Source organism: Triplophysa rosa, linkage group LG17, assembly GCF_024868665.1.
Source record: "Triplophysa rosa linkage group LG17, Trosa_1v2, whole genome shotgun sequence".
NCBI classification, from domain to species: Eukaryota; Metazoa; Chordata; class Actinopteri; order Cypriniformes; family Nemacheilidae; genus Triplophysa; species Triplophysa rosa.
The window spans coordinates 22,827,228-22,853,300 of NC_079906.1; the positions used below are offsets into that span (position 1 = coordinate 22,827,228).

At 40.2% G+C, this 26,073-nt stretch overlaps 2 protein-coding genes across 2 annotated transcripts in view; one reads left to right on the top strand and one right to left on the bottom strand.

Annotated features, from left to right (window-relative positions):
• The window catches only part of dtx1 (deltex 1, E3 ubiquitin ligase), a 43,627-nt gene extending 35,463 nt beyond the window's left edge, over positions 1-8,164 (top strand). Inside the window, exons 8-10 of the mRNA XM_057356175.1 lie at positions 96-257; positions 3,155-3,244; positions 3,581-8,164. Coding sequence (XP_057212158.1) covers positions 96-257; positions 3,155-3,244; positions 3,581-3,805 — 477 coding nt within the window. The 3' untranslated portion in view covers positions 3,806-8,164. The remainder of the gene's footprint in view (positions 1-95; positions 258-3,154; positions 3,245-3,580) is intronic.
• A 2,489-nt stretch (positions 8,165-10,653) lies between these two features.
• On the bottom strand, positions 10,654-25,658 carry LOC130568481 (rasGAP-activating-like protein 1). Its single transcript, XM_057357364.1, has 22 exons — positions 25,024-25,658; positions 24,883-24,939; positions 23,886-23,999; positions 23,223-23,284; positions 22,291-22,420; positions 21,764-21,845; positions 21,319-21,459; positions 20,517-20,608; positions 19,972-20,089; positions 18,814-18,967; positions 16,418-16,482; positions 16,234-16,346; positions 15,495-15,687; positions 15,269-15,406; positions 15,023-15,167; positions 14,599-14,606; positions 13,601-13,759; positions 12,964-13,101; positions 12,381-12,516; positions 12,041-12,161; positions 11,780-11,859; positions 10,654-11,690 (listed from the first exon to the last, which is right to left on the bottom strand). Exons 1-22 carry the CDS (start codon positions 25,086-25,088, stop codon positions 11,551-11,553), a joined length of 2,451 nt encoding a protein of 816 aa, XP_057213347.1. The 5' UTR covers positions 25,089-25,658; the 3' UTR covers positions 10,654-11,550.
• Positions 25,659-26,073: the final 415 nt, after the last annotated feature.

The window sequence follows — 26,073 nt, forward strand, 5'->3', positions numbered from 1 at the left end:
CTTCTTTTGTGTTCTGAAGAAGAAGGACATACAGGTTTGGAAGGAATGATGAACACATCGTAATATTTGAGTTTTCATGTTTGTTGTTGTGTCAGGACGGGAGTCTACAGTGTCCCACCTGTAAGGCCATTTACGGAGAGAAGACGGGCACACAGCCGCCTGGGAAGATGGAATATCATGTGATTCCTCACTCTCTACCCGGTCACTCTGAGACTAAGACTATCAGCATCGTGTATGACATCCCTGCAGGGATACAGGTACATGTGTCATGATATCAGATTTACACTACAGGAATATTACTGCAATATCTTTTGAATGAAAAAGTCAAATTCATCTTTTATTTGGTTGATTTGGCTCTTTTAGTCAGTGAATTACACTTAAACAAAAAATGTGTCATCATTGTGAATCTTACTGCAAAAGGTCATTTTATTGTTTTCTTTTAGCTATTATGTTAACATATCAACGGATACTGACGATGAATAATTAACGGCATCATATGATTATTGATATCACACTTATTGTCTATACTGGTTGAGACACTTCTGGTCCAGAGAAACGCACAGATGTATTTTATTTTTAATAGGTCGACCCGCACACGTGTGCTCTCATTAGACAGTTTGTGAAACAGGAAGTGGTTGTGTGGTGATTTCCTGCTCATTCTGGGTCATACGCTTGCGTTGCACACTACAGCCTCAGTATGCATCGTGCCCACTCATTTTCTAAACATCCTCACAGTGTTTTTGAGTGTTATCGCTATCATCAGCATCAACAGGGCAGGACGGGAAGATTTAAAGCGGGCAGATACATATCATGGGTTTCAGAAACACTTGTTTTGTTTTTCATGATCACACAGTTAAAGTGGACGTGCTGAGTCAAGTAATAATGATATCCAAACTCTCCGTCGTCTTCCATTGTTTGCACAAACAGATCCCACCCTAAACTTCTGTCATTGGTTGAGCCAAACAAACAGGTTACACAAATACTCAATTCAAGAATTCTCTTCATTTTACACTTGGAATGTAATGAACATAATAGAATGTAAAATAACAATAATAATTCGTCTTTTTTATTTATATTGCGTTTTTCACAATGTTTCATTGTTTCAAAGCAGTTAATAATATGTGACAAATGTGATAAAAACTGAATGTTGGCCCAAGGTAATGCATTGTCTATATACAGGACATAAAAATTAAAGGTATTAAATTATTTAAAATATATATAAATTAGGGCTGTTAACGTAAACGCGTTAACGCATGCGATTCATTTTTTCAGATTAAAGCTGCGTTCAGATTAGAAGCGACTTTGTCGCTGCAAGTCGCCAGTGGGCGTTCCAAATAGTGGTTGCCTGAGTGACGACATCCACTGATCACGTTAGCTCTACCATCTTCCTATTGGCTGTCCACTGATCACGTTAGCTCTACCATCTTCCTATTGGCTGTCCACTGATCACGTTAGCTCTACCATCTTCCTATTGGCTGTCCACTGATCACGTTAGCTCTACCATCTTCCTATTGGCTGTTGCTTCTGAAAGTCGCTCTTCATTTGCATGAAGTTGAAGATTTCTCAACTTTGTCGCGTCGCTAGACACGCCCATCCGATCGCTTAACACGTTAAAAATATTTAACGCCATTAACGCAACATCCGTTTTTTTCTGTCAACATTGTCTAGCGGTACATTATATAATCACGCTCTTATTCATATAAAGGCCTTTAAACTATTTAGGCACTATTTGAAATGGTTGTAATGACAGCTTTTGGCTGCGGAACACGACTCAAAGCAACGCGACACACGGGCTAAAGGCTGCGTCAGAATCTGTCAGACAGCACAGCACCAGTATTAACTTCTCTCTCGTGCTTGAAAATACACACGATTATGCCAGAAAGCACATTTTGTCTAGTATTTTTGCAAGCAGTCTTCAGCGAGTTAAATAAAGTCTCTAATGAATGCAAAGAAAAGTGAAAATAGGAAGCGCATTAGACCTGCGTAGAGCAGGAGCTCTTAAATGCGGCTGTAACTCCTGTCACTAATGTTCACCAAAGAACAAAAGAAAAGAAGAAATCTATGTGATTTCGTAGCTTTAATGAGGATTATTTCATGTATTTAGCAGTAAAGACTGTAAAGTCTTATTGTAATGGGTTTGATTAGTAGAAAAAATAATATATTTAATAAAGACATCAGTTGCAAAGCCAACAATATTAGAATGTTGGCCTTCATTCATAAAGTGATGCTATTTTATTGCTAAGTATTTTAAGATGCTAAGTTGTTTATTTACTTTAAAGTTTTACTTAATTAATATTACATGTAGGAATTTATAGTCTGTTTAATATTTGAACTGTGTTTCTCTCTCCCTTATCTTAAATGTTTTGCTTATAGTCAATATGTTTTATGTACAGCTACTTTGTAACAATGAAAATTGTAAAAAGCGCTATATAAATAAAGTCGACTTGACTTGACTTGACGCTGTTAAAGAAACGCGTTGTTTCTACATTAATTTGGAGATAAAATGTGAAATTATTAGAAATGTAAAATTATATTAAAAAACATAAATGCTGTGTTTGATTAGTTAGTTAATTTTTTTATAATCGATAGACAGCACTAAAATAAACCCGTCAAACAAAATAAATAGTGAATGTTTAATTTCACTACAGTATATGTGTGCGATTAATCGCAGTTAACGCAGGAAAAGGGTACGATTAAAAAATGTAATCTATTGACAGCCCTAGCACAAATATATACAGGGCCTATATACAACAAACATTTTTACATACAGGGACAAAAAGAAATGTTTCTTAGCATCACAGTCTGGTGTCACATAATGCATCTCTTATTTAAAGGTTTTTTCATTATAAATCTGCTGTAAAAATGTGACTTCATGAAGATGAAAGAGAGCGAGATCGGGAGTAATGCTTGATGAATCTTTATTCTCTCAGATGTTTTTACGCTCTTTTGATCTTCGTGTACAATGCTGTGATATCATCAGCGGGGAGATGTTGATGTTTATTGTGTGTCTTTGATGCCGTTCGCCTGCGGTGCTGAATAACAGGACAGTAATAAATCCCAGCGGCCCCTGAGCCGTCGAGTCTGTGGTGGAGTGTTGTGTAAAATCTGACTGTGTGTGTGTGTGTGTGTGTGTGCGTGCGTGCGTTTTACACAGACCAATGAACATCCAAATCCTGGGAAGAAATACAGCGCACGAGGATTTCCACGACATTGCTACCTGCCGGACAATGAGCACGGCAGACGGGTGAGATTCTGTTCTTACATCACGCGACGACCAACAATTGGAAGTGTTTGGTTCTAAAATGAGATAACTCTGTTTTTAAATGTATAAAATCAATAAATATCAATCAAACTGCAGGTGGTTTGTTTTAATTTAAGCCATAATAACTCAAAAAATACAGCTAACTAACACCATAAAACACAATAAAAACGGAGTTAACTCATTTTGGAACCAACTCTTCAAATATTTCAAATGATCTCAATTTTCTACCAGAGAAGTCGACAGAAAAAACGTTCATTAAAATTGCGTTTTTTTAATCATTACACGCCACGAACCTAATTTTTCTGTTTCTTCTCTCAGGTGTTGAAGTTGCTCATCACGGCGTGGGATCGTCGCTTGATCTTCACCATCGGGACGTCCAGCACCACGGGAGAGACGGACACTGTGGTGTGGAACGAGATTCACCACAAAACCGAGTTCGGCTCGAACCTCACGGGTCACGGATACCCCGACCCCAACTACCTGGACAACGTGACGAGAGAACTGGCGGCGCAGGGCGTGGGCGAAGACAACCTGAAGGACTGAGAGCTGCTCTGTGTCAACGAAGGTCACGTGACTGCTACACGACTCACTCAGAGGAGGAGTTTCATGACCTCTGACCTGAGAGGAGGATCGTCCTCACTGCTCTGCCGTCAGATGATGTGGATGAATGACTCTTGTCTCTTTCCGACTCGCTATCAGCTTTTTGTCTCTCGCTCTGTGAAAGTTACCCAGAATGCCGCTGGGCTGAGTGCGCGGCGTGTGGTGGGCGTGGCTAATGTTACAGTATGTGCTTATACATAATGCAATTGAATGAGGTTCGCACGAAATTGTTGAAATGCAACGTTTGTTTGAAAAGATAGTTACACGAAGTTGACAGGAAGTAGTTTATAATGCATTTAAAAGCTGAGTGCTTCTGTTTGTCTTATAAACGTCTCAACATCACCAAATACCGGCTGGGTTATCTGTCAGATATTTTGGTTTATAACTATCGATATGTGTTCTTTGCATAGGGTGACAGAGATCTTCAGTTTCATTGGTGATTTAAAATGAATATCTGATCGATCGAGTGATGTTTGTGACACAAGCTAGGCCAAATTTGTTCTCGATCGCTCTCTAAAACCAGCTTGTAGGGAATTCTTGTGGATGAGATCAGTAAGCAGATTCTTTCGGGGATGTTTTTGCAACCGCTGCATAAAATCTCTGCACTTCAAAACATTCACATCTTTTGAACTTCACACCAATCAGCGCACTGCGGACGGATGAGACGCGAGCGCTCTTCTGTTTTCTCCAGCACATCTGAAGTATTTATGACGACGATGAAGTTGATCTTCTTGAAATATGCAACCATTCGTTTCTCTTGTTTGGTCTGTGTTGGTCTTTTCACGCTTCCTCGGCTGTGTTCAGAACTGAGATCTCGCATGCATACCGAATACTACACACTATATACTGTATACTGTACTGCAACGATCAATCCCAGAGGAGAACGTTATTGCTCGCAGGTTTTCTCGCTATGCACACTGCAAAACATGACATTCTTACCAAGCATTTTTGTCTTGTTTTTCGTAAAAATTTCTTCTTAAATCAATATACAATTAGGCTACTTGACAAGAAAAGTGACCTAAGAGGCAGTTTATACGACGCCGTTTTCGAAAACTTTTAATGCGTTTTAGCCGTTCGTTTAGACGGAAACAGCGTTTTGGGGCGAGTGACAACGCAAAATTTTGAAAACGGGTCTCAAAGTGCAACTTTTTGAAAACGCGCCATTTTCATTTCCATGTAAACTGCAAGACGGAACTTTCTGAAAACGATGATGTCACGCGCATGCGTATAGTCATCTACTGTATATATATATATATATATATCTGGATTTGAGTAAATTTGATGAGAAATGTTTGAGTTGATATTGAGATCTTCAATAATATTGACTTTTGATTGCAGACGAGACCAATCTGAGCTCAAAATCTAATGACATTGTGAGATTTGTGAGACTCTTTTTCTCAGTAGACATGTCTGAGACACAGACGAGACAAGTTTGCATGAAATCTTCCATTTCATCTCATTGGCGAAATTGAATTAATTTGCATTTTAATTCAGTTTATTTTTGTACAACCTTTTTTTTCAATCGAATGAGTCAAGATGGTGTTTATGATCTCGGCTGATGTAACTTTATTCATCACTTTGAAAATAGAATAACAGACTGCATTGCATTGTTTGATGTCTGGTTGTATGCTGCACGTGTCTTGTTGAATACACAGATATAACCGAGGTGTAGTATGCAGTATATAGTGCAGAAGGCGCAGTGTGCTGTTCTGAACGCAGGATCAGATAAATCACAAAGTCTTTTCAGAGACGTGTCGCGCTGCACTTTTAACAGAGAAACACACGCTCATTATGCCGCCCGTGGAGACGAGAGCGGATCGCAGGTTATCCATCACGACCCGGGAGGCGTGTGTTATTGCCCTCCTTCAGTTCTCGCTTCCGTCCGTGTGCTGATGTCGCTCGTCTCTTAGGGTGTGTGACGTCACAGGCTCGCGTCCCGCTGGGTTTGTGAAGGGCAGGTCATCGTTGACTGACGGCTGAAATGTAATTCTTCTTCTCCGTCTGCGTTTCAACTGAAAGCCAAAGGCTCAGTTTCTCTGGGATGTGTTTTGCTTCTCTGTCTGTAAAAAGATCGTTTCACTTGACTCACGTCTGAATGTTTTTCTTGATCCCTACAAAGCTCATAAAACACGCGAAGTTTAGAGCGACGGATGTTTGTGAGTCACGTGAAAGGGTTTTGTCACGGATGCTGTGGAAAGCATCAGATCTTCTGTCTTCCTCGGTCCCAACCGCCGCTGCTGTCTGATGATTTTCTCCTCGCGTGCTTTTCTGCCGCGTGCATCTTCAGTTGTCAGTGTCTTGCAATGCTTTAAAAGAAACGTATAAAGACAAATATAAACGAAATAACATATTTAAAAGTGTTCTATATATTCAAAGTGTATGTTTAAATTATTTTTATACTTGCGTATGGCACACGTGTTCATTCACATGTATCTACGCGCACACACAAACACACACACATCTGACAAAGTTTGTCAGTAACGTCAGGGACTGTTAAAATGTGTTTGGAGCGTCTAACACAAGTAAGCAATGATGGCGGTCGCTACACTGATGTCGTGTTCATGTCGAGGGGGGGACGGGCGTGACTTAAACCCTCCCACACAAGCGGGTCGTGTCCCGTTCTATATCTGCAGGGAATATTTCAATCATAAAACATTAATATGAACCATCTGACGTTAAAAACAAGAAGAATGCTCCTGTAAATCTACATTTCACTGTAACTTTGAGACACGGCCGCCTTGTGAATCTCACAGAATGTGTTTTTATGACGCTCTGACCCTTCACACGGGCAGCTGACATGAACATGACGTTTGGTTTAGATTTGATATGAATGTTTTATTATATTATATATGATTGTGTTTGTTTTTCATCTTCAGTAGTCCTGCAGTGTGACATTAATGCTTCAATATTCTCTGTAGTTTTCTCGAGGAATATGAGCTCATAGAAACGTGCATGCTAATATTACACGTGTGGTGTGAAATGTGTTTAGTTAGAGTCACACTGCAGGACGCGACTCTCGCGTGTCAACTACACACACTCCAGAAACAGTTCAGAAGGTTCTAAAGACGTGACGGGTTTGAGTTCAGTCTTACACAAAAATAAAGGTGCGTAAAAGGTTCTTCACAGCGATGCAATAGACGCATTTTTCAGCCAAAGGCTCTTTAAAGAACCCTCTCGTTCTTACTTTTCTATAATCTGAAGAACCTTTTTTCGCCACAAAGAACCCGAAAGGTTCTTCAGATGTTAAAGGTTCTTTATGGAACCAAAAGGTTCTTCAATGGCATCGAGGAACCTTTTGAAGCACCTCTTTGTTTAGCACACCTTTGTCTTTGTTTCCGGAGGAATATGAAAATCTCTGTATTATAAACCGGGATTGTTGTTTAGTTCATGAACTGCTGTTGAATGTCCAGAAAGGATGGAACTGAAGTAGAACGGAGATGAAATATGTGTGAGATTTGGTGTGATTATGGGATTGCTTTTAGTAGACCAGCAGACGCTGGCGTGATGGCCGATGTCTTGAAAGGTGATGAATTAGATTTCCTTCATTTGGCCGAATGACATCATTTATCATCTGTCCGCACGGATCCACCAAAAATAACTGGCACACCCCATTTTGACATGTTTGTGCTCATTATTCCGTCTTTCAGCTGCATGTTGTCTTTGAGCTCTTAAATCATTTGTGAGAGATACGAACAGGCGGAAGGTTCGTGTGTGTTTATCGTGGCTCGGCTGAAGATGAACAGATCTGGTGACATCAGACCATATGGTGATCAAAGACCTGCTGGCTTTACTGAGCCGAGCCAAGAGAAGAAAACAATCCTCACATTCACGGGTGTGTTATAAAATGCATTTGTGACGGAACTGAAATAGCATTTTTTGGAGCATGAGAACGTGTTTCCCGAGAGACCGTGATGAGATACTGCTGAATCGTTTTATATCTGACACACATTTAAAGTGTGTCACAGCCTGAAAGAGCAGATCTCTCCTCTTTATCTTTCATATAAACGATATTATTATGATTACGTTTCAGGTCATGTGAAGTGTTTGGTTGTAGGGATGCTGATCTGTCCGACGGTTGATGTCAAATAAAATTCATTTCTTTCTTTCGTTCATTCATGTCACAGAACTCTGACAGGCAATAGACTTAACATTGACACTGGATTATCAAATATCAGACGAATTGTTGTTTGATGAAACAAAACCAAGGGCTTTTAAGAGACATGTCTTAATGAAACTTGTTATGATCTTGTTGCATGTCTGTGTTTCCAGTGAAATAAATCCACTGAGAGGAGAATTATCAGAGCCGTCGGTCTATCTGTGTCTCTTTTAATCTTCTGATCTCTTCTGTCTGTGTATGTAAAATACTCACTAATGACACCGTCTATGAAGTAATCCCATTACTCATTACTAATTCATGAAAGCCGGACAATACAAATTCAACTATCCTTTTTACTTCACATCAGTCAAGATTAATGCACATTCAACATTACCTGAAATAAGCTGTAAACATTAGTTTTCAATACATGTTATGGTAACACTTTACATTAGAGTTCCCTTCATAAAGCATTTATAAATGTGTTCATTTATGATTAATAAGTCATTTACAAATGCGTTATAAAGCGGTTATAACCGCATAAATAAAAGGGGGATTCTAACAAAATACCTGCCAAATAGTGATCCATGTTTAACTCGCATGTTATAAATACTTAATAAATGTATTTATTCATTATTTATTTGACTCGAAAGCAGATTCATTAATGTCTTGATGTTGTTTGCAAAACAGGCTGTCAGACGGGAGGCTGTAGGGTGTTATGTTGGTTTTCTTTCATATCTTTTCACTTTTCAAACCATGTTGCTGACCTGATCCGATTCCGGTGCCCTCCAGAATGCCTTCAGATCATGATGCTTATCCAAAGCAGTTTTTTCTTGCTTACCAAGATAAACTCATCAAACTTTTGATCGCTTTTTAACACTAAACGCACAAAGGTTGTTGTAAACTTGTTTGTTTACGATGTTTTATTAATGATTCAATTACGTCCAATAGTTCATCAAAACCAGAAAACATTTATTTATAATTTATCGTAGAAACAGAATGCTGGCTCACGAGGCTACATCTCTGATGAGAGTCATACATTTAGAAGTATTGACAGCCCATGAAAGTGCACTTTAAAGAAAAGTGTAAGCCTGTGAAGTATTCACACTTATTAAGCTTTTATAACACATGATTTAAAAATGGCTCACTATTTGGCAGGTATTTCGTTAGAATCCCCTTTTAGTTACACAGTTATAACTGCTTTATAATGCATTTGTAAATGACTTATTCATCATGAATGAACACATTTACAAATGCTTTATTGACTAACTCTTTTTAACTACTCTATAAAGCAAACTTGCATTAAAATTTAGATTTTACATTCAAAGATTTGATAAAAGTATGTTCAGTTTGTAATGTAATGCTTCATGAGAAAATGTAATTCAATTAAAATAAAGAGTAATCCCCGACTTTCCTTTAACCTGAAAAGTCGTTTAACAGTCAATTTACAGTAAATAATCCATCACACGCGACACTGATCCTGAAATGTGTTTAAAAGAATGCTGTGAGTTTCTTTCTGCAGTTTTGTGTAAACGGTTTTAATAGGCACAGCAGATAAAAAGCTCTCTCTGAATTTAACCAACAAAGGCATCATACTGTACACGACAACAAATGTTAAAAACAATATAAGTTGGCAAAAAAACAACAGCAACTCTATTTCATGGTCGTCTTGCACCAACATGCTCACATAACCCCAAAACACCATTTGGCACATTGCCAAGTTTTACTTCAGGTTGTTTTACAGCCACAAACATCTAAAATAGCTAAATTAGCCACAAACATCAAAACCATTAGACACGTCATCATATCCCAGTTTCACTTTTACACCAGTAACCTGAATCTGTCCACAGAAACATCTAGAACGTGACTGTCTTTTTCCCTCTTTACTAAACTGTTTAAATAAACGTCAAGCGGTCTGTGAAATATCATCGGTAAATCAAAAGAATGCTGATATTACAAGATATATAAATGACTTTTGTGCAAATATAAAAAGATTACAATAACAGTATTAGTAGAGTCCAGAAACACTGGTCATTTGGTCAAAAACTACTTCACACCTGTATGGAAGAAATCAAGAAATCATAAGAAGTGTGTGTACTAAAGTCATTCACGTGTTGAAGGGATACTCCACCCGAAGATGAAGATTCTCTCATCATTTACTCGCCCTCAAGTTGTTCCAAACTTTAGATTCATTTCTTTGTTCTGATGAACACAAGGGCAGATATTTGGAAGAATGTTAGCAACTGACATTTCTGGGACACCACTGACTGCCATAGTACACTGTAAAAACGTTACAGAATTTTCCTGTTTTATCTGACAGTTTTTTTCTATATTTTTGAAATACGGGGAAAAAATGTCAAATTACAGAAATGGACTGCGAATTTGTTTTATTTTACAGATTTTTCCCGTATATTTAAAATATGGTTAAAAATGTAAAAAATTGTCAAATTACAGAAATAGACTGAAAATTTACATTGTTTATTTGAAAAAAGCATCTATATATAATTGACAAATACCCCTTACAGAAAAGACACATGAATTTCACATGTTTTTCGCATGTGATCACATGTATACAACATGTGTTTAACATGTGCAAAAACACGTGTGATCACATGTGAAATGTGTGTTTTTGGAACATTTTGGTGTGAATTCCACGTGAATTCCCACGTGAAACCCATGGGATAACATGTAAAAACCCATGGGATGACATGTGCAACATGTGGTGACGTGAAGAACATGTGATCACATGTGGAGACATGTCGCATATGTTATCCCATGGGTTTTACATGTTATCCCATGGGTTTCATATGTTATCCCATGGGTTTTTACATGTTATCCCATGGGTTTCACGTGGGAATTCACACCAAAATGTTCCAAAAACACACATTTCACATGTGATCACATGTGTTTTCTGTAAGGGACTTTTTATCATATAGCCTACAAATAAAACGGACATGTGACCTATGGTGTGACATTAATTAATTAATATTATTAATGTTTATAATATAAAGGATATAAAAAATTAAATAGTATCTTCATTACATCGTTTTTTTTCTGAAGTTTTGCCATCACACCATAGGACAAATGTGCATATTGATTGTTTTTTTTCGTATACGAAAAATTTAAATGGTAGTGCCCCAGAACTGTTTGCTTCTCTACGTTCTTCAAAATATCTCATTTTGTGTTAAACATAACAATAACATCTATACAGGTTTGGAACAACTTGAGGGCGAGTAAATCATGACAAAATTTGTCATTTTTGGGCGAAGTATCCCTTTGAATAGCTAAAAACAAAAATTCTGTGTGGGTTTTTTTCACAGGGTCACGCTGTTTAGCAAATGCCATGGCATGCATACTGCAAGATAAACACACACACACACACATGTACACGGCAGGTTTATAAAGCTACAGTGCAGCATCAGTTTTAAAAAATCACCCCAGAGACCATCCAGAGTAAAAACATACACATTATTCCACAGACATTCAGAAGCGGTGTTCATTAAAGACGTGTGTCATGAGTGCATTGCATAAGTTCTATGTTATAGTTGCGCGTACGGTAATAATCGTGTGTGTGTCGGAGGAGGAGTTTCATTCTCTATGAGCTCATAATGAGTGAACCGCTCTCGTCTGTTTCTCGGCTCTTGAAGGATGAATGAGCTTCTTCTAAATCCAAAACAACATCCAGCAGACGAGCGGCGACGGCTCGTGCACGTTCACGACGGTCCTGTACAGACACTAACACACATACGTGAAGAACAGTGAGAATCACACACCGCTTACTGTCACCGTGTGTGTGTGTGTTAATGTGACGGAGTGCGTCTGACCTGATGACGGGCGATTGGTCTTTGATGAAGTCACTTCCTGTTCTGCTGTTTCCATTTCCTGTGTGTCCAGGTATTTCTTCCTGTGTCAGAAACACGTGGAGCATGATGAAGCTGAATGATGATGGCTTTGTGACAGTCAGTTGTCATGGTAATTATAGTTTTGCTTTATTAAGGTTTTCTTCTTTCAGCACAACAGTGACACCTGCTGGAAGATTATAGTTGTGCAGCAGATATCAGGTCTGTTCACACACACATACACACCTGAGCGTGTCTCGGCCCTGCAGAAGTTCTTTATATATGATCTGTGTTTCAGCATCAGGATCCAGCGGGTCGCTCCAGTCAGCCAGAGTCACAGCAGAATGAGTCCGACTGCAGCCCGCGGCTGACACACACACACACGCACGCACGCACGCACACACACACACGCACCGCTGATATGACTCAACTGTATTAGTTCATCACCCATTGTTTATCATAAACATTAAGAAAACCAGAAGCATTGGGAGATCAAGAGAAATCGAAACTGAAACACACTTCTATATAACATTAGTGTGTCAGTAGCATGGTAAAGTGATGATGTCACATTTGAATATTTGAGTACCTGTGCCGTCTGGCTGTAAGCAGCAGGTCCATTTGTTACTGCGGTAAGCTCCAGGGTGAAATGATGGAAGCATGTTGTCATTATAAACACTGACCTTCCTGATCGCTGACAGCCACTGATTCAGATCATTCACATTCTGAAACACACACACACACACGGAGACACTGGTTATATTGTGTCATTTAAAACACATAGAGTAGTAGAACACATGTATGCGTGTGTGTGTGTGTGTGTGTGTGTGTGTGTGTGTGTGTGTGTGTACTGGTTTAGCTATATTTGTGAGGGCCAAATGTCCTCAGTACCAAAGTGAAATACGTGTGAACCCACTTGAGTGTGTGTGTGTGTGCGTACGTGCATGCCTCAGTGTGTGTGTGTGTGTGTGTTCATGTTTGTATATCCCGGTGGGGACCTAAACCTGAATACACACCAACACATGGGGACTCGTGTCACTGTGGGGACCAAAATTGAGGTCCTCATGGGCAAAACAGCTAATAAATTGTACAGAACAATATTTTTTACAAATCTTTTTTACATCGAGTGTGTGTGTGTGTGTTTATGTAGACTGTGCGAGTGTGTGTTTCACCTTGCATTGCAGATATGTGGTTTGTAGTCGTCCTTCTGTATCTTGTGTTACGACCTGCATGACGTTCTGGAGCTGAAAAGCGTTTTCATCCACTCGCTCCACAGCACACACACACTGGACGGGTATTGAAGTGCGCACCTGGAACGCACGCACACACACACACACACACACACACACACACACACACACACACACACACACACACACACACACACACACACACACACACACACACACACACACACACACACACACACACACATGTCTGGTTTATATCTCCGTGGGGACAGTCCATAGGCGTAATGATTGTAACTGTATATTCTATCCCCTATCCCTAACCCACCCTAAACCTAAAGATCATAGAAAACTTTTTGCATTTTTAGATTTAAAAAATATTGTTCTGTACAATTTATAGCTTTTTTTCCCATGGGGACCTCAATTTTGGTCCCCACGGTGACACGAGTCCCCATGTGTTGGTGTGATTCAGGTTTAGGTCCCCACCGGGATATAAAAACATGCACACACACACACCACGCGCGCGCACACACACACACACACACACACACAGTTGTGTAATGTGCTGTTTATAAAAGACTCTCACATGTTACATTGTGTGTTATGTGTGTTTGTGTCAGACCTGCCAGTCAGAGCTCTTGGCGTAGGACAGCGTCCTGAGCTCAGCCAGAATATCGTTTCTAAAGGCCAAGCGTTTGATGAGCTGTGGACCTCTCCGTGTATTTCTGCATAATCCTTCTTTCACTGTGACTGAAGGTAAGAACACAGCCACGCTGAGGAGCTCCACACACACACACACACACACACCACCACCACACACACACACACACACACACACACACACACACACACACACCCACACACACGCACACACACACACACACACACACAACACACACACACACACACACACACAGATGGAGGCAGCTGTGTTAGTGTTTAGAGAGCTGAGTCTAGATTGCGAACACACGATTGTAGAGATTTCGATGCTCACGCTCTGCTGATGTTGAAGAGCATGCAACGACACATGATACCACACCAGCACGTCCACACACACACACACACACACACACACCACGCACACACACCACACACACACACACACACACACACACAACACACACGCACACACACACACACACACACACACACACACACACCACACACACACGCACGCACAACACACACACACACCACACACACACGTGTATCAAATGTCACGTCACACATGTACAACTGACTGTGAAACATGACAACAGCAAACCTTGATCAATTTTAATGCTGTCATTTATGTCTGTTCTAACACGCTTTTAACTAAACACACACACACACACACACGCGCACACACACACACACACACACGTGTATCAAATGTCACGTCACACATGTACAACTGACTGTGAAACATGACAACAGCAAACCTTGATCAATTTTAATGCTGTCATTTATGTCTGTTCTAACACGCTTTTAACTAAACACACACACACACACACACGCGCACACACACACACACACACACGTGTATCAAATGTCACGTCACACATGTACAACTGACTGTGAAACATGACAACAGCAAACCTTGATCAATTTTAATGCTGTCATTTATGTCTGTTCTAACACGCTTTTAACTAAACACACACACACACACACACGCGCACACACACACACACACACACACGCACGCACGCACACACACTCACTCACATGCGCACACACTCACATACACACACACACGAGCATACACACACTATAAAATTATAATTACTACAGACACACACTGTTTGAGCACAACAGCTCATTTGTGTAACTCACGAGCTGGAGGTTTAATTTTCTGTTCTGCACCAAATGTGCGAATGATGCTCAGATGAAACGGCGTGTGGATTACAGACGAGATGTTTCTTTATACACAAAACAAACACACACAACCAGACAAATGCAACATCTAATAAGCAATGATCTATAAATAATGTTTAAGGGATATGTGTTGTCATGGTAACGTGTTGCTGTGGTCTGATGTTTGTGGGCATGTTCAGCATTGACTCACCGCTGTCGTACTCGATGTCTATAAGTTTGTCGAGGAAATCTTTAACAGAGGAGACGCTGCACAGAATGATGGAGTGCAGAGGAGTCATCCACTGTTCCTTCCCATGACCCAACTGAAGACCTAAATTACCCACACTCTGAAGAGCCTGAGAGAGACAGAGAGAGATCAGCACCATTCACAGCACTCTCTCTCACTGTATGTGTGTGTGTGTGTGTGTGTGCGTTTGTGTGTGTGTGTGCGTTGGACCTTGGCGAGCAGCAGCAGTGTTCTGCCGGTGCGTGTGTCTGCGTGATGTTCTCTCAGCTGGAAGAGTTTGGGTGTCAGGATGGCAGGAGCGAACAGACGCAAGAAGAAAAACCCACTGATGGCCAAATACTTCACATCCTGCAGAGAGAACACACACACACACACCTGACATCACATCACATCACATCAGACACCAGACGAGATCAGACGTTTGATGAGCTTCTACCTCATTCTCTGGTTCTGGAAACTGTTCCTCCACTCGTTTATGAAGCTGTTTGAACACAAGCCTCATGACAGGAGGACACTGAGCGACAGAAGTGATGACGGCTTCCATGATGATGCTCAGATACGTCTGTAACAGACCCACACTGCTCTGCCGGATCTCAGCATCAGTCACTGAACCTTTGAAAGAGATCCGTCTGGACACACGATGTTCACATTATTCAGTTTATAAACGTACAGATGTTTTATCAAAAGGAAATGAAATCACTTCCTCCACACTGAGAGAAGACATCATGAGATGCTCGCTGACATTTTACAGGTGGAAACAGCAAAAGTGCTATTTATACAAGCAAAGTTTTGAGAGTCCTCTTCTGTTGCCTGGCAACACCCCTTCTGTGCGTGTGTGCACGTGCGCGTGTGTTCGTGTGTGTGTGTGCGCGTGTGTGTGGGAAGGGTAAACCCTACGGTATGGGGACTAAATGGACATTTTTTTGTCCCCATGAGGAAACGAGATTATAAATCATACAGAATGAACTTTTGTGAAAATGTAAAAGAGCAGACAGTTGTGTGTGATTGTTAGGGTTAGGGGGAGGGAATATGAGATACAGTTTGTACAGTATAAAAACCATTGTGTCTATGGAATGTCCCCATAAAACATGGAAACCCAACATGTGTGTGTGTGTGTGTGTGCGTGCGTGTACGTGTTAGTGTGCGTGCGTGCGTGCATGTGTGTGTGTGCGCACCTGGAGCGGCTGAGGTCTATCTTACACGGATCGAGTTCGATGTATTTCTTCTCCTCAAAGATGCGATTGATGATGGGCTTCAGAACTTCATGTAAGTACAGCATCCCCACAGCCTGGCACACAAACACACATCAGACTGCAGCCCACACACACATGTACACACATGTACACACTACACACACACCTTCATGAACTGCTCCATTGCTTTAGAGGCCAGTGAGTTTGAGCGGAACAGTGTGTTTGGATCTGCTGTTGGGACCGTACAGAAAACAACAAGAGAACATTTATTCATCCGTTCATAAACATTCATCTACACCAGTGCTTCTCAAACGGGAGGCCCCAAGATAGATTCAGGGCGGCGACAGATTTTGATTTTGATTTGAGTTTTAGATTTTGTGGCATTTTATGAAATATGCAATATTATATAATACTGTAGGTGGTTGTTTTGAATGTTTTTTTACAGCGTGGCCATGTCAGAGCCGTTGAATATGAGAGTTACGACACTTGCACAGAACGGAACGTGTAAGTAACTCGCGTCATGGAGCGTCCGATAGTTCCAAACACTCCACTGAAGCCCATTCATTTCAGCGTCTCCCAAACGCATTTTCTATACAGTTGGTGAAATAACGGCATGTTTTAACATTTTAACAGGTTTACAGTTGATAGTCAACGATAAAATGAAACACAAAGACTGATCTTATATTCATATTACTCCCATGATAAAATGCTGCTATAAATGTAGTAATCAGTGTACACAATGTGCTAATATTTAGCAAAACTTATGCAAATACAATTGCTGTTGTTTAAATCAACAGCACGGATTTGTTTGGAACTATTGAGCGCTCCATGAACCAACACGTGACCACACTGAGGCGAGGCGAGGCGAGATCGAGTGTCGTAACTCTCATATTCAACGGCTTTGGGCTATGTGATTGGGTGTTGCTAAGTGGTTGCTAGGTGGTTTTGCAAGATAAAAATAACGCTGGTCCTGTTACACTACACAAATGTTTAATGTTTAAACAAAAACCAACCAACAAAACAGTTAGAACTGAATGAAAATCTTAAAGTCCCCGTGAACCGGAAGTTGCGATCGTTTTGACTTCCGTATTTTGATGCATTTCTGAGTGAAAAGGAATTTCTAATGAGAATAATAGTGGGCGTGGCTTTCGTCTTTCCCTGCAATTTGATTGGATCTATAAAAACAACCATGCATTTTGAAGTGGAACTGGGTGCAGACTGACAGTTAAAGGGGAGGAGTTAACGGATGCTCCGCCCAAGCCGTCTAACATACGTCATTTAAGGGATCGTCATTTCAGGACTGAAGTGCATTTTCAGATTTTAACTGAAGATTATGAGGGCACATTAATTTATAAAAGAGAACGACCCACATTGATAAACTGGTTACAATAATATTTACAATGCAATATTTCATGAAAAAAATAGACATTGTCATTTTTTATTTCACTGGGACTTTAAACCAACATCTTTAAGACTTGTGAAATATATGTGAAATGTAAAATGTATTCAATTTAATATCAAAATATAATAAAACACAAAGTACTTCTGGACTAGTGTCGTTTCTAGTAAAATGATCTATACACCTGTTGAATTGTCGAGCAGGTAAAAACAACTCATTTTAGTCACAATCCAGTACCTCCGAGATGAGGTATTTTTGTAGGCTAACCCGGAAGCAATTGCATGGCTGGTTCCCTCGGGCGAAAGCATACATTTGTCCCGTAGACTTTTGGAAGAAAGTGTTTAACAAAGGGTTATGACACTTACACGTTTTGTCTATCAAGATAATCTTTACAAATGAACACAACATTCGTTACCTTTGAAGCCGAAATACAATCGGCAGAAGTAAAAATCTAACACAATGCTATAAACAGACTACACTTAAGGTCGCTCCATATCAACGTCACCACCACCAAGCCTCCGACAACTCTTTCAAACTTGATTAAAAACGTGTTCCCTGCAAGTCCACATCTACGTTTTAAGAGATTTGTGCCCATGTTGCATTATTTGTGAGCTTTATATGCGCGATGACATCTAACGTCCCCGCCAAAGGAAGTAGTCGCTTTCAGCAACTTGTTAGCAACCGCCGTTTTTAAGCCACACTAAGGCTAAGTGTTATAATTGGTGTGTTTTATGCCATAGAATAAAACATGAAAATATTTAGAAGTTTTGTTTACCACAGACCTTATTTTAGGAGATTTACCAAAAACCCATTCTGAAAACCTTTAGACTTTGGAGCGATGGAACCGGAAGTCCTAAAATGCTAACTCGCTTCTGGGGTTTGCATATAAAAATACGTCACCTCTGAGCGTCTCCATAAAGGCTGACTCTTTTAATCTTCTGTCACTCACTGACGGACACGCCCATCTTATAATCGTCTGGTTCATTTAATCAAACTGCGTCCTGTTGAGTTGCTATGGAAACTTGGACACTTTGTTTATCAGAGACACAAACGTAAACACCAGCCGAGGGTGAAAAATCCCACGCGCTCACAGTGAGAAAAACATTAATGAGAGAGAGAGAGTCTGTGTAAATATGGCCTGGCCGAGGTTATCACACACGTACTGGTGTTGTGGACTTCTCGGGTGTTGAGATAATCCAGGAATGGCACGATGAGACCTTGGCCGAGGTAAATCTTCACCAGGGTCATGGCGATGTCCTGACGGCTCTCTCCTGTTGTGATCTCCTCCAGTAAAGTCAGAGGCGTGGGCTCATCCACCTGACATAGGATCAGACTACAGTCACCATCCAACACTTCAATCGCTCTCAGTCACTGCACCAGTGTCCATTTCATCTGAATCGGCCACGTTCATACAACCTTGACAAAAACATCTTGGCAAAAAACTATATATGAAATACACGTAAGGGATAAACCACGGCTAGCTGTGCATTAAGTAAGCAATCAGCTTATTTGGCGATAACAGCGGCTGCTCGTACATTATCTCGCTTACGGCTACTTGCCACATGAGACAAAAACTGGACATAAAATGTGAATTTGAAATATCTGATTAGCTCATTTTTACTGAACGCAGACCTTCTGCGAGGAAAAGACGTTTAGTTTCGGTTTTAAAGTAAGAAACGACGTTCAAACGTCACGAACAGGCAAATTGGTTGAATCATTAGTAAATATAATGTCATGTTATTAAAAGACATATTTATAATTCATTTTTGTGTCATATTAAACTGCCCCTCTCAATATGATTTGCAGCATCCGGGTTACAGGGTGTTATAAGGTTTTTGCGGTTGTTATCTGAAAATAACACCCCTTGGAATGTCGCGACTGGCCAATCAGAATCAAGCGTTCAAATGAGCCGTGTAATAAAGGGTTTTAATGCACGACGTGGCGCCCAAACCACCTGTTAAAGCTGTTATCGATGTAAACAGTGTCCTTTTTGATCAGACAGGTGCAAATGAAGGTTATTTTCCTCAGTTGATTTCAAACGTTGATCAAACTGACCGGTTTTAATGCACACCTTCCAGCCAATCAGAATCCAGTATTCAAACAGACCTTTGTAAACAGTATATTATATAAGTAAATGTACATTTCATCAGTGTAATTCAATGTTTCTGATGATTTGTTGTGTGTTTGTGTTCATACTGAAAAAGGAAATGAATAATTAATAATGACATTTTTTTGCAATTATTTCTCCACTGTCTTAACAACTTAATTTAAGTTTTTGTGTGTAAATGTTCTTGCTAACAGCAGGTGTGTGTGTGATGTACCTCAGCTGGAGAAATGACGGTCTCCACCAGCAGATGCATCAGAGTCTGATAATACACCGAGGGAAGAATTCTCTCCTCCACCAAACGCACCTTCAGACGTAACGCACCCAGCTTCCCCCTGACACACACACACACACGCGCACACACACACACACACACAGAGACAGACAGACAGGTGATGCTCATCGTGCAGGTGTTCTCACACTACATAAACTTTCATTTATTATTTATTCTCAACACAAGCCCTGAGAAATGCAGTGACATGATGTTCACGTGTTTATATTTGCTACACGTATAACATTTTGCATACATAAATCAACTGAAAACACAACACAATATTTTCAGTTGTGACACTAACACTAGAGATTGTGACATAAATGCGCACATAAAGAAGCTTGTGGTGTTTAAATCTAAAGTGCTAGGTCTGTACATATGACTGGGCTTCCTCTTGTAATGTAAGTCTTTGGGATTGTTCTTAACCACACACACACACACACACACACACACACACACACACACACACACACACACACGCGCGTGTTTACCCAGCGTCATCCTCCGTGTTTCCCAGCGGCTGCAGGCGAAACCATCGCTTCAGTACAGGACTTCTGGACAAACACGAGAGAGGAATCTCCACCTAAACACACACACACACGTTCTGACGTGTTGTTGAGTCCTTGTGTAAGAAACACAATGACATCAGTGTGTAAAGTGAGTCTCTGTGTGTTTCTGTGGGTGATGCATTAACTCCATTGATTCTGTGATTCTTTAATGGCGTAAAAGTGTTTTAGAACAGTGGGACGTCTACACGAACATCTCTCTCTCTCAGCAGCGGGTAAAACTCAACTCTCACTAAAGCCATGACATCACACAGCAAATGATGGCTTCTGAAAATAACCTCTGTCTTCTGAATGAACTCGAGGTTTATTATTCTACACTGTGATCTGCATGGATGTCAAGAGAATTTCTGCCAGTCAGGAAACAGTCAATGGGTTTTAAAACCTTTCAAGCTGTCATTATCCTACACTGGAAAACATTATTATCTTAATAATATCTATCTATCTATCTATCTATCTATCTATCTATCTATCTATCTATCTATCTATCTATCTATCTATCTATCTATCTATCTATCTATCTATCTATCTATCTATCTATCTATCTATCTATCTATCTATCTATCTATCTATCTATCTATCTATCTATCTTTTATAAGTATTTCACCCATTTCATTTTGTGTATGGAGTCATGAGCCGTGAGCATGATTTGAGTTCATGAGGAGACATGATGAGCGCTGAGGTGACACTGATATTTTACTCATGTGAATTATTTAAAGTGTGTTCTCACCTTCCCCAGGAAATCATTCTTGCCCACCATATCCCAGTCCCAGACCTCCACCGTGATGTTTCCATCGGCATCATCTCCACCTTCATTCAAACACAACTCCAGATGTTCATCCCAGTGCGGGAAGCGTGTTTTCTTGATGATCTGACACACGCACGCACGCACGCACGCACGCACACACACACAATGAAGAAGCTGTTATGAGTTATTTCAGTTGATATCTGTCTGTGATAGCTTGATGTCATTCCAGCAGCGATTCCCAACCAAATGCATACTGTGGTCTTTTTCACTTTTTTCAAGGTTTATATTAACATGTAAACTCTTAAATCCATGAATTCTCAAATACTTATTATTAATTTGCATTTATTTTGTTTTTCCACAGAATAAACCTCCCGATCCATCAGCTGTATTGAACGATTAAGCACCGGATCGAGCGTCATGATCTCACCGATGTCTCAACGCTGAGATTGCTGTAGATGATTCTTGTGAATGGATCAGATGTCCCGGAAATATCACGTGGAGCCAAATCTCTGTGAGAAATAAAACATACGCACAATTTAAGCGGCACTGTGATTGTGATGCGATGGTTGTGACATCACGGCTCATCACGGCTTTCTCTCTTCAAACCCAACGAAGCAACTTAAACACTCCTTCACTAAAAATATAACACATCATCACAGATGAAATCTCTGTTTAAAATCTCAAATCTTTCTGCAGGACCCAGTTGGAATATGACAGAGAAAGTTCTGGCATGAAACTCTAGGTGGCGCAGTCCTAAAGTCTAAACCAATCCGACATAATAACTTTACTACACGGCGCAGCTGATTGGTTCCTTCCGTTCTCTGTCCTTCACATTGAGCTGGAGTGATGCTGATGATGTCAGGAGGAAGAACTGAGGAACCATCGGGCTCCATCAGTCTTCAGAAAGAAGATAAAGATGATGAGAGATGAAGAAGAGAGATCTCTCTGTCTCACCGAGCCTCGATGACGTGACACTTCACACGGGTTCTGTCAACATGTCTGTGCAGCTCCAGAGACAGATGAATCTCGCCCTGGATCTCTTCATCCGGATCAACACGAGTCAGATTCAACCAGTTATCTAAACCTACAGGAGTGAAAAAACACCTTCACACATGACATTCTGTGTTGAATAATCTCAACATTGAGCTCAGATTCGTCTCGTCTGCAATTAAAAGTCAAAAACGATCTCGATATGAACTCAAAGATCCAGATGATTTCACCTCGACAATCTACGTTCATTTACACCTCCACACTCTTCATTACACTCTCATTTGATTCTCTTTTTATATATCTTTCAGGAGAAACATCTGAGACTACGTTGAGAAACGGAGAACTCCGTCGGATCTCTTGAGCTATGAAAGAGCAACATTGAAGCAATAACATTTCTTCCGCGTTTGAATGATGTGCAGTGTGTTGACTTGGGTTTACAGTGGCGATAAATCAGAAGTCTGAGATTTGAAAACTCTTCCCATGATCCTGTGGGTGAGTCAGTCGTGACGGGCGGAGGTGATTCATGCAGGGCAAGTGCATGCTGGGTAAAGATGTGAAAGCCTCTGTGGGGTGGCGTGGTCACTAAAACTGTACATCACATGTTTTTCTCATAAGAACGAGAAACTCCTCCGTATCAGATGAACAGACCTCTCTCTCCTGACTTAAACACAAACACGCTCGTTTCAATACAGCATGTGACTTTACACTACAAATTGTTTTCTTATATTCTAAGAATGAACAACATAATAAAATGGAAAATAATAAATGTATGAATAAATACAATTTTCCATAAATGGCATTATAATAAGAAGTTGGTCAGCAGCAAGACAACGTTAAGATGTGAAATCAGATCATTCATCTTCACCACATCACAGAAGAACAACATCTGACTTTACCTTTAGCTTGAGCGGCGATCACTTCTTTACTCAGAGAGATTTTCCCGATCACATCATCATGACTGTGACATAAAAAAAAACATTACTGTCATCCTAAGACGTTCTATGACAAATACAGTTTTTCATGATCCAACAGAATGTAGACACATGACTATAATTTAACGAGACAAATCACATGAACATTAAAGAAAGAATCTGCATTAAGCTGTCCGTGTGACACGTCTGTGTGCTCGTGTGCGTCTACATCAGAGATCTGCATTAACACCGAAACACTCTGAGACTTGATGGTTCACATGTCATCGTGAAGAGAAAAGAGTGTCCCGCCTGCTGTCAGCTGTTGGTTTAGTCATCCGATGTCACACTTGTACACTCGGCCCTTCTGTAAGAAGGTTTCAGAAGCACCCTTTAAACTGACATCTCTGTCAGAATCCTCCCACCCTCATATCACTTCAAACTTCTGTGACTTTTTCCAGATTTCATAAGATGAAATGCATGATGATTTTTGACTAAATGACATCATCAGGTTGGGCTTTGAACTCCTCCTGCTGTCTTATTGAAAACAAGCTTTGCACTAACACGACGACAAATGACCGGCGAGCCGCCACAGTTCTGGGTGATCGCTCAAAAAACTTGTGCTTTCGATCTTAAAGCACATTTTATTACCCAATGGTGTCCTCGTCCATCACATAGAAGGTGAGCGAGTGGAAGCCGGAGGGCAGATGAAAGGAATATTCTTCCCCCCAGAACGGATTCAGGTTCTTCCAGATGGTCGCTGTCCTGGATGGAGCACAGCAGAAAAATCATTTCATTTCTTAAAAAACACTGTTGCCAAGGTTCAACCATCACTCAGTATTAAAGATTTATGCAGTTTACACGTGCATTTCAGGCTGCGTTCGTGAATTTGCCTGGATACAGAAACCATTTAAATGACCATAAGTGACGATGATGGAAAACAATCAATCGGTTCACCCCATTTCTCAAAGGGACGCTCGATCATTTCCATTTCAAAAGACACAAAGCGTTTTAAATATGCACCACACCAGGTGTGCAGAATCAAATATACGGCATCTAAAAGACGAACACACACACATTTACTGAACACACAAATCATTTTGTGTCGTTGGAGGGGGTCTTCCAATTATTTAGTTGATCTCCATGGTAACGGGATGATGCTGTAAAGAGCTGATGCTTGATTGTGATACAGAAGAAATATGTTTGTGTGTGTGTGGGGGGGTCATAACAAAAATCACAGCACACGACAATCCCCCATTAACACTATCAGTGTGAAATAGTAAAGAATGCATCATTATGTCTATTACCAAACTAGCAGAACTCAACATTCATCTCAATTATATTGATCATGTTAAATGATTACAAAATGTTTCAGGCATTGTTGTTTACAAATGCTGTTTACAAACAAAACGCATGTTTACCTTCATTTGATCTAAATAAGGACATAACATATCTATTAAATAAGAAAACGTATAAATACCACAAACGCTTTCTAATATACAATAATAAACTAAACCAAATCTTACATATAACCCGTTTTGCATACAGTATGTAGATTTAACGGAATAAGTACAAATATTTTTTCGTAGCCTATTAATTTTTCTATTTAGAGACATCTTACCATCTCAGGTAAGAAATGAAGACTTACCTGGCCATAACTTCATTGTCAACTTTGATGAGACAGTACGGATCACTGGTCCCAGAACTGTCAAAAAACAACACGAACATGTCAAGAGCATCACCCCAGACGCACACAAACACATTAAGACTGAACAGACAATAGACTTACACATCTTTAGCGGGCAGATTTCTTCCTTCCACGATGCGAAAGTACAGAGAGCTGTTTCTGGCCATGATCAATGATCGATATCATGACACTGATAATAGCGACGCGTCTCCCACTGACGCTCCTGTTGCGCGCTGCGCGTCAAACCCCCACATGAGCGACGCAGTGGGTTCGAGCTCGAGCTGTTCAAACCTTACAAGAGCTGGACTATCACATCTGACCAAAACACGACAAACATCTCAGGACAGTGCTGGAAGACCTGTATTGAGTTTACTGTAAAACACTTGTCCTACATCATCCTCATTCATTACCAAATGATTGCAACGTCTCCAAAATAATGAAATAAAAAAATTACAATAAAATTAAGAAATCCGTTTAAGAGGACTATCCTCCGAATAAACTGCAGAATAAAATCCAGAGATGCTGTGGTAAGATCCACACTCTTCACGCAGGCTTCATTTGTGCAAATCCACGCAGGAATTCACGTGCTATTCCGTATATTTGATCCCGTGTCCCAGTCCATCACCGGTTATGAATAAGCTATCTGTGTGTTTTCTGTAGTCATCGGTATCTCAGATGACAGAAGACAATGTAACACAGTGAGTCGTGATCCCTCCAGCGTGCTCTCAGATCATGAAGAGAATTAATGAGATGATAGTAAGAAACTGTGTAAACAGCGACATCTGCTGGTGTGCGCCGCGCAGTGCAGAGAGGTCAGAATCATCAGACAGGTTTTATCGATCGGACACTTGAAATGTATGAAAAAAGAAACTCTAGTTTTCGAATTAATAAATACTCGTACATATAAAATATATAGAAACTCTAAATAACTTGGGTAAAAACGCTATAAATTATTTTCTAGCGTGTTAACATTAATAGTTAACAGCAGACGCTTTTACCCAAAATGACTGACATAAAATAAAATAACGAAGCGATTCAAGTAGGCATTAAAGTGCAAAAATACAAAGTTTTAACCATATCTATCTATGGTTTTCAGAGAAATATAAACTAGATATGTAATTAGAAGAAATTATTTAAAGGATTTTATTCTAT

What these genes read in the sequence shown, in the direction of transcription:
- LOC130568481 (XM_057357364.1), bottom strand. Translation starts at nt 25,088, where the DNA reads ATGGCCAGAAACAGCTCTCTGTACTTTCGCATCGTGGAAGGAAGAAAT. An exon ending in CCGAGAAGTCCACAACACCA is followed by an intron (nt 16,483 to 18,813) that starts GTACGTGTGTGA and finishes CGGTCCCAACAG; the next exon opens with CAGATCCAAACACACTGTTC. An exon ending in ATAGACCTCAGCCGCTCCAG is followed by an intron (nt 15,688 to 16,233) that starts GTGCGCACACAC and finishes TCGTGTGTCCAG; the next exon opens with ACGGATCTCTTTCAAAGGTT.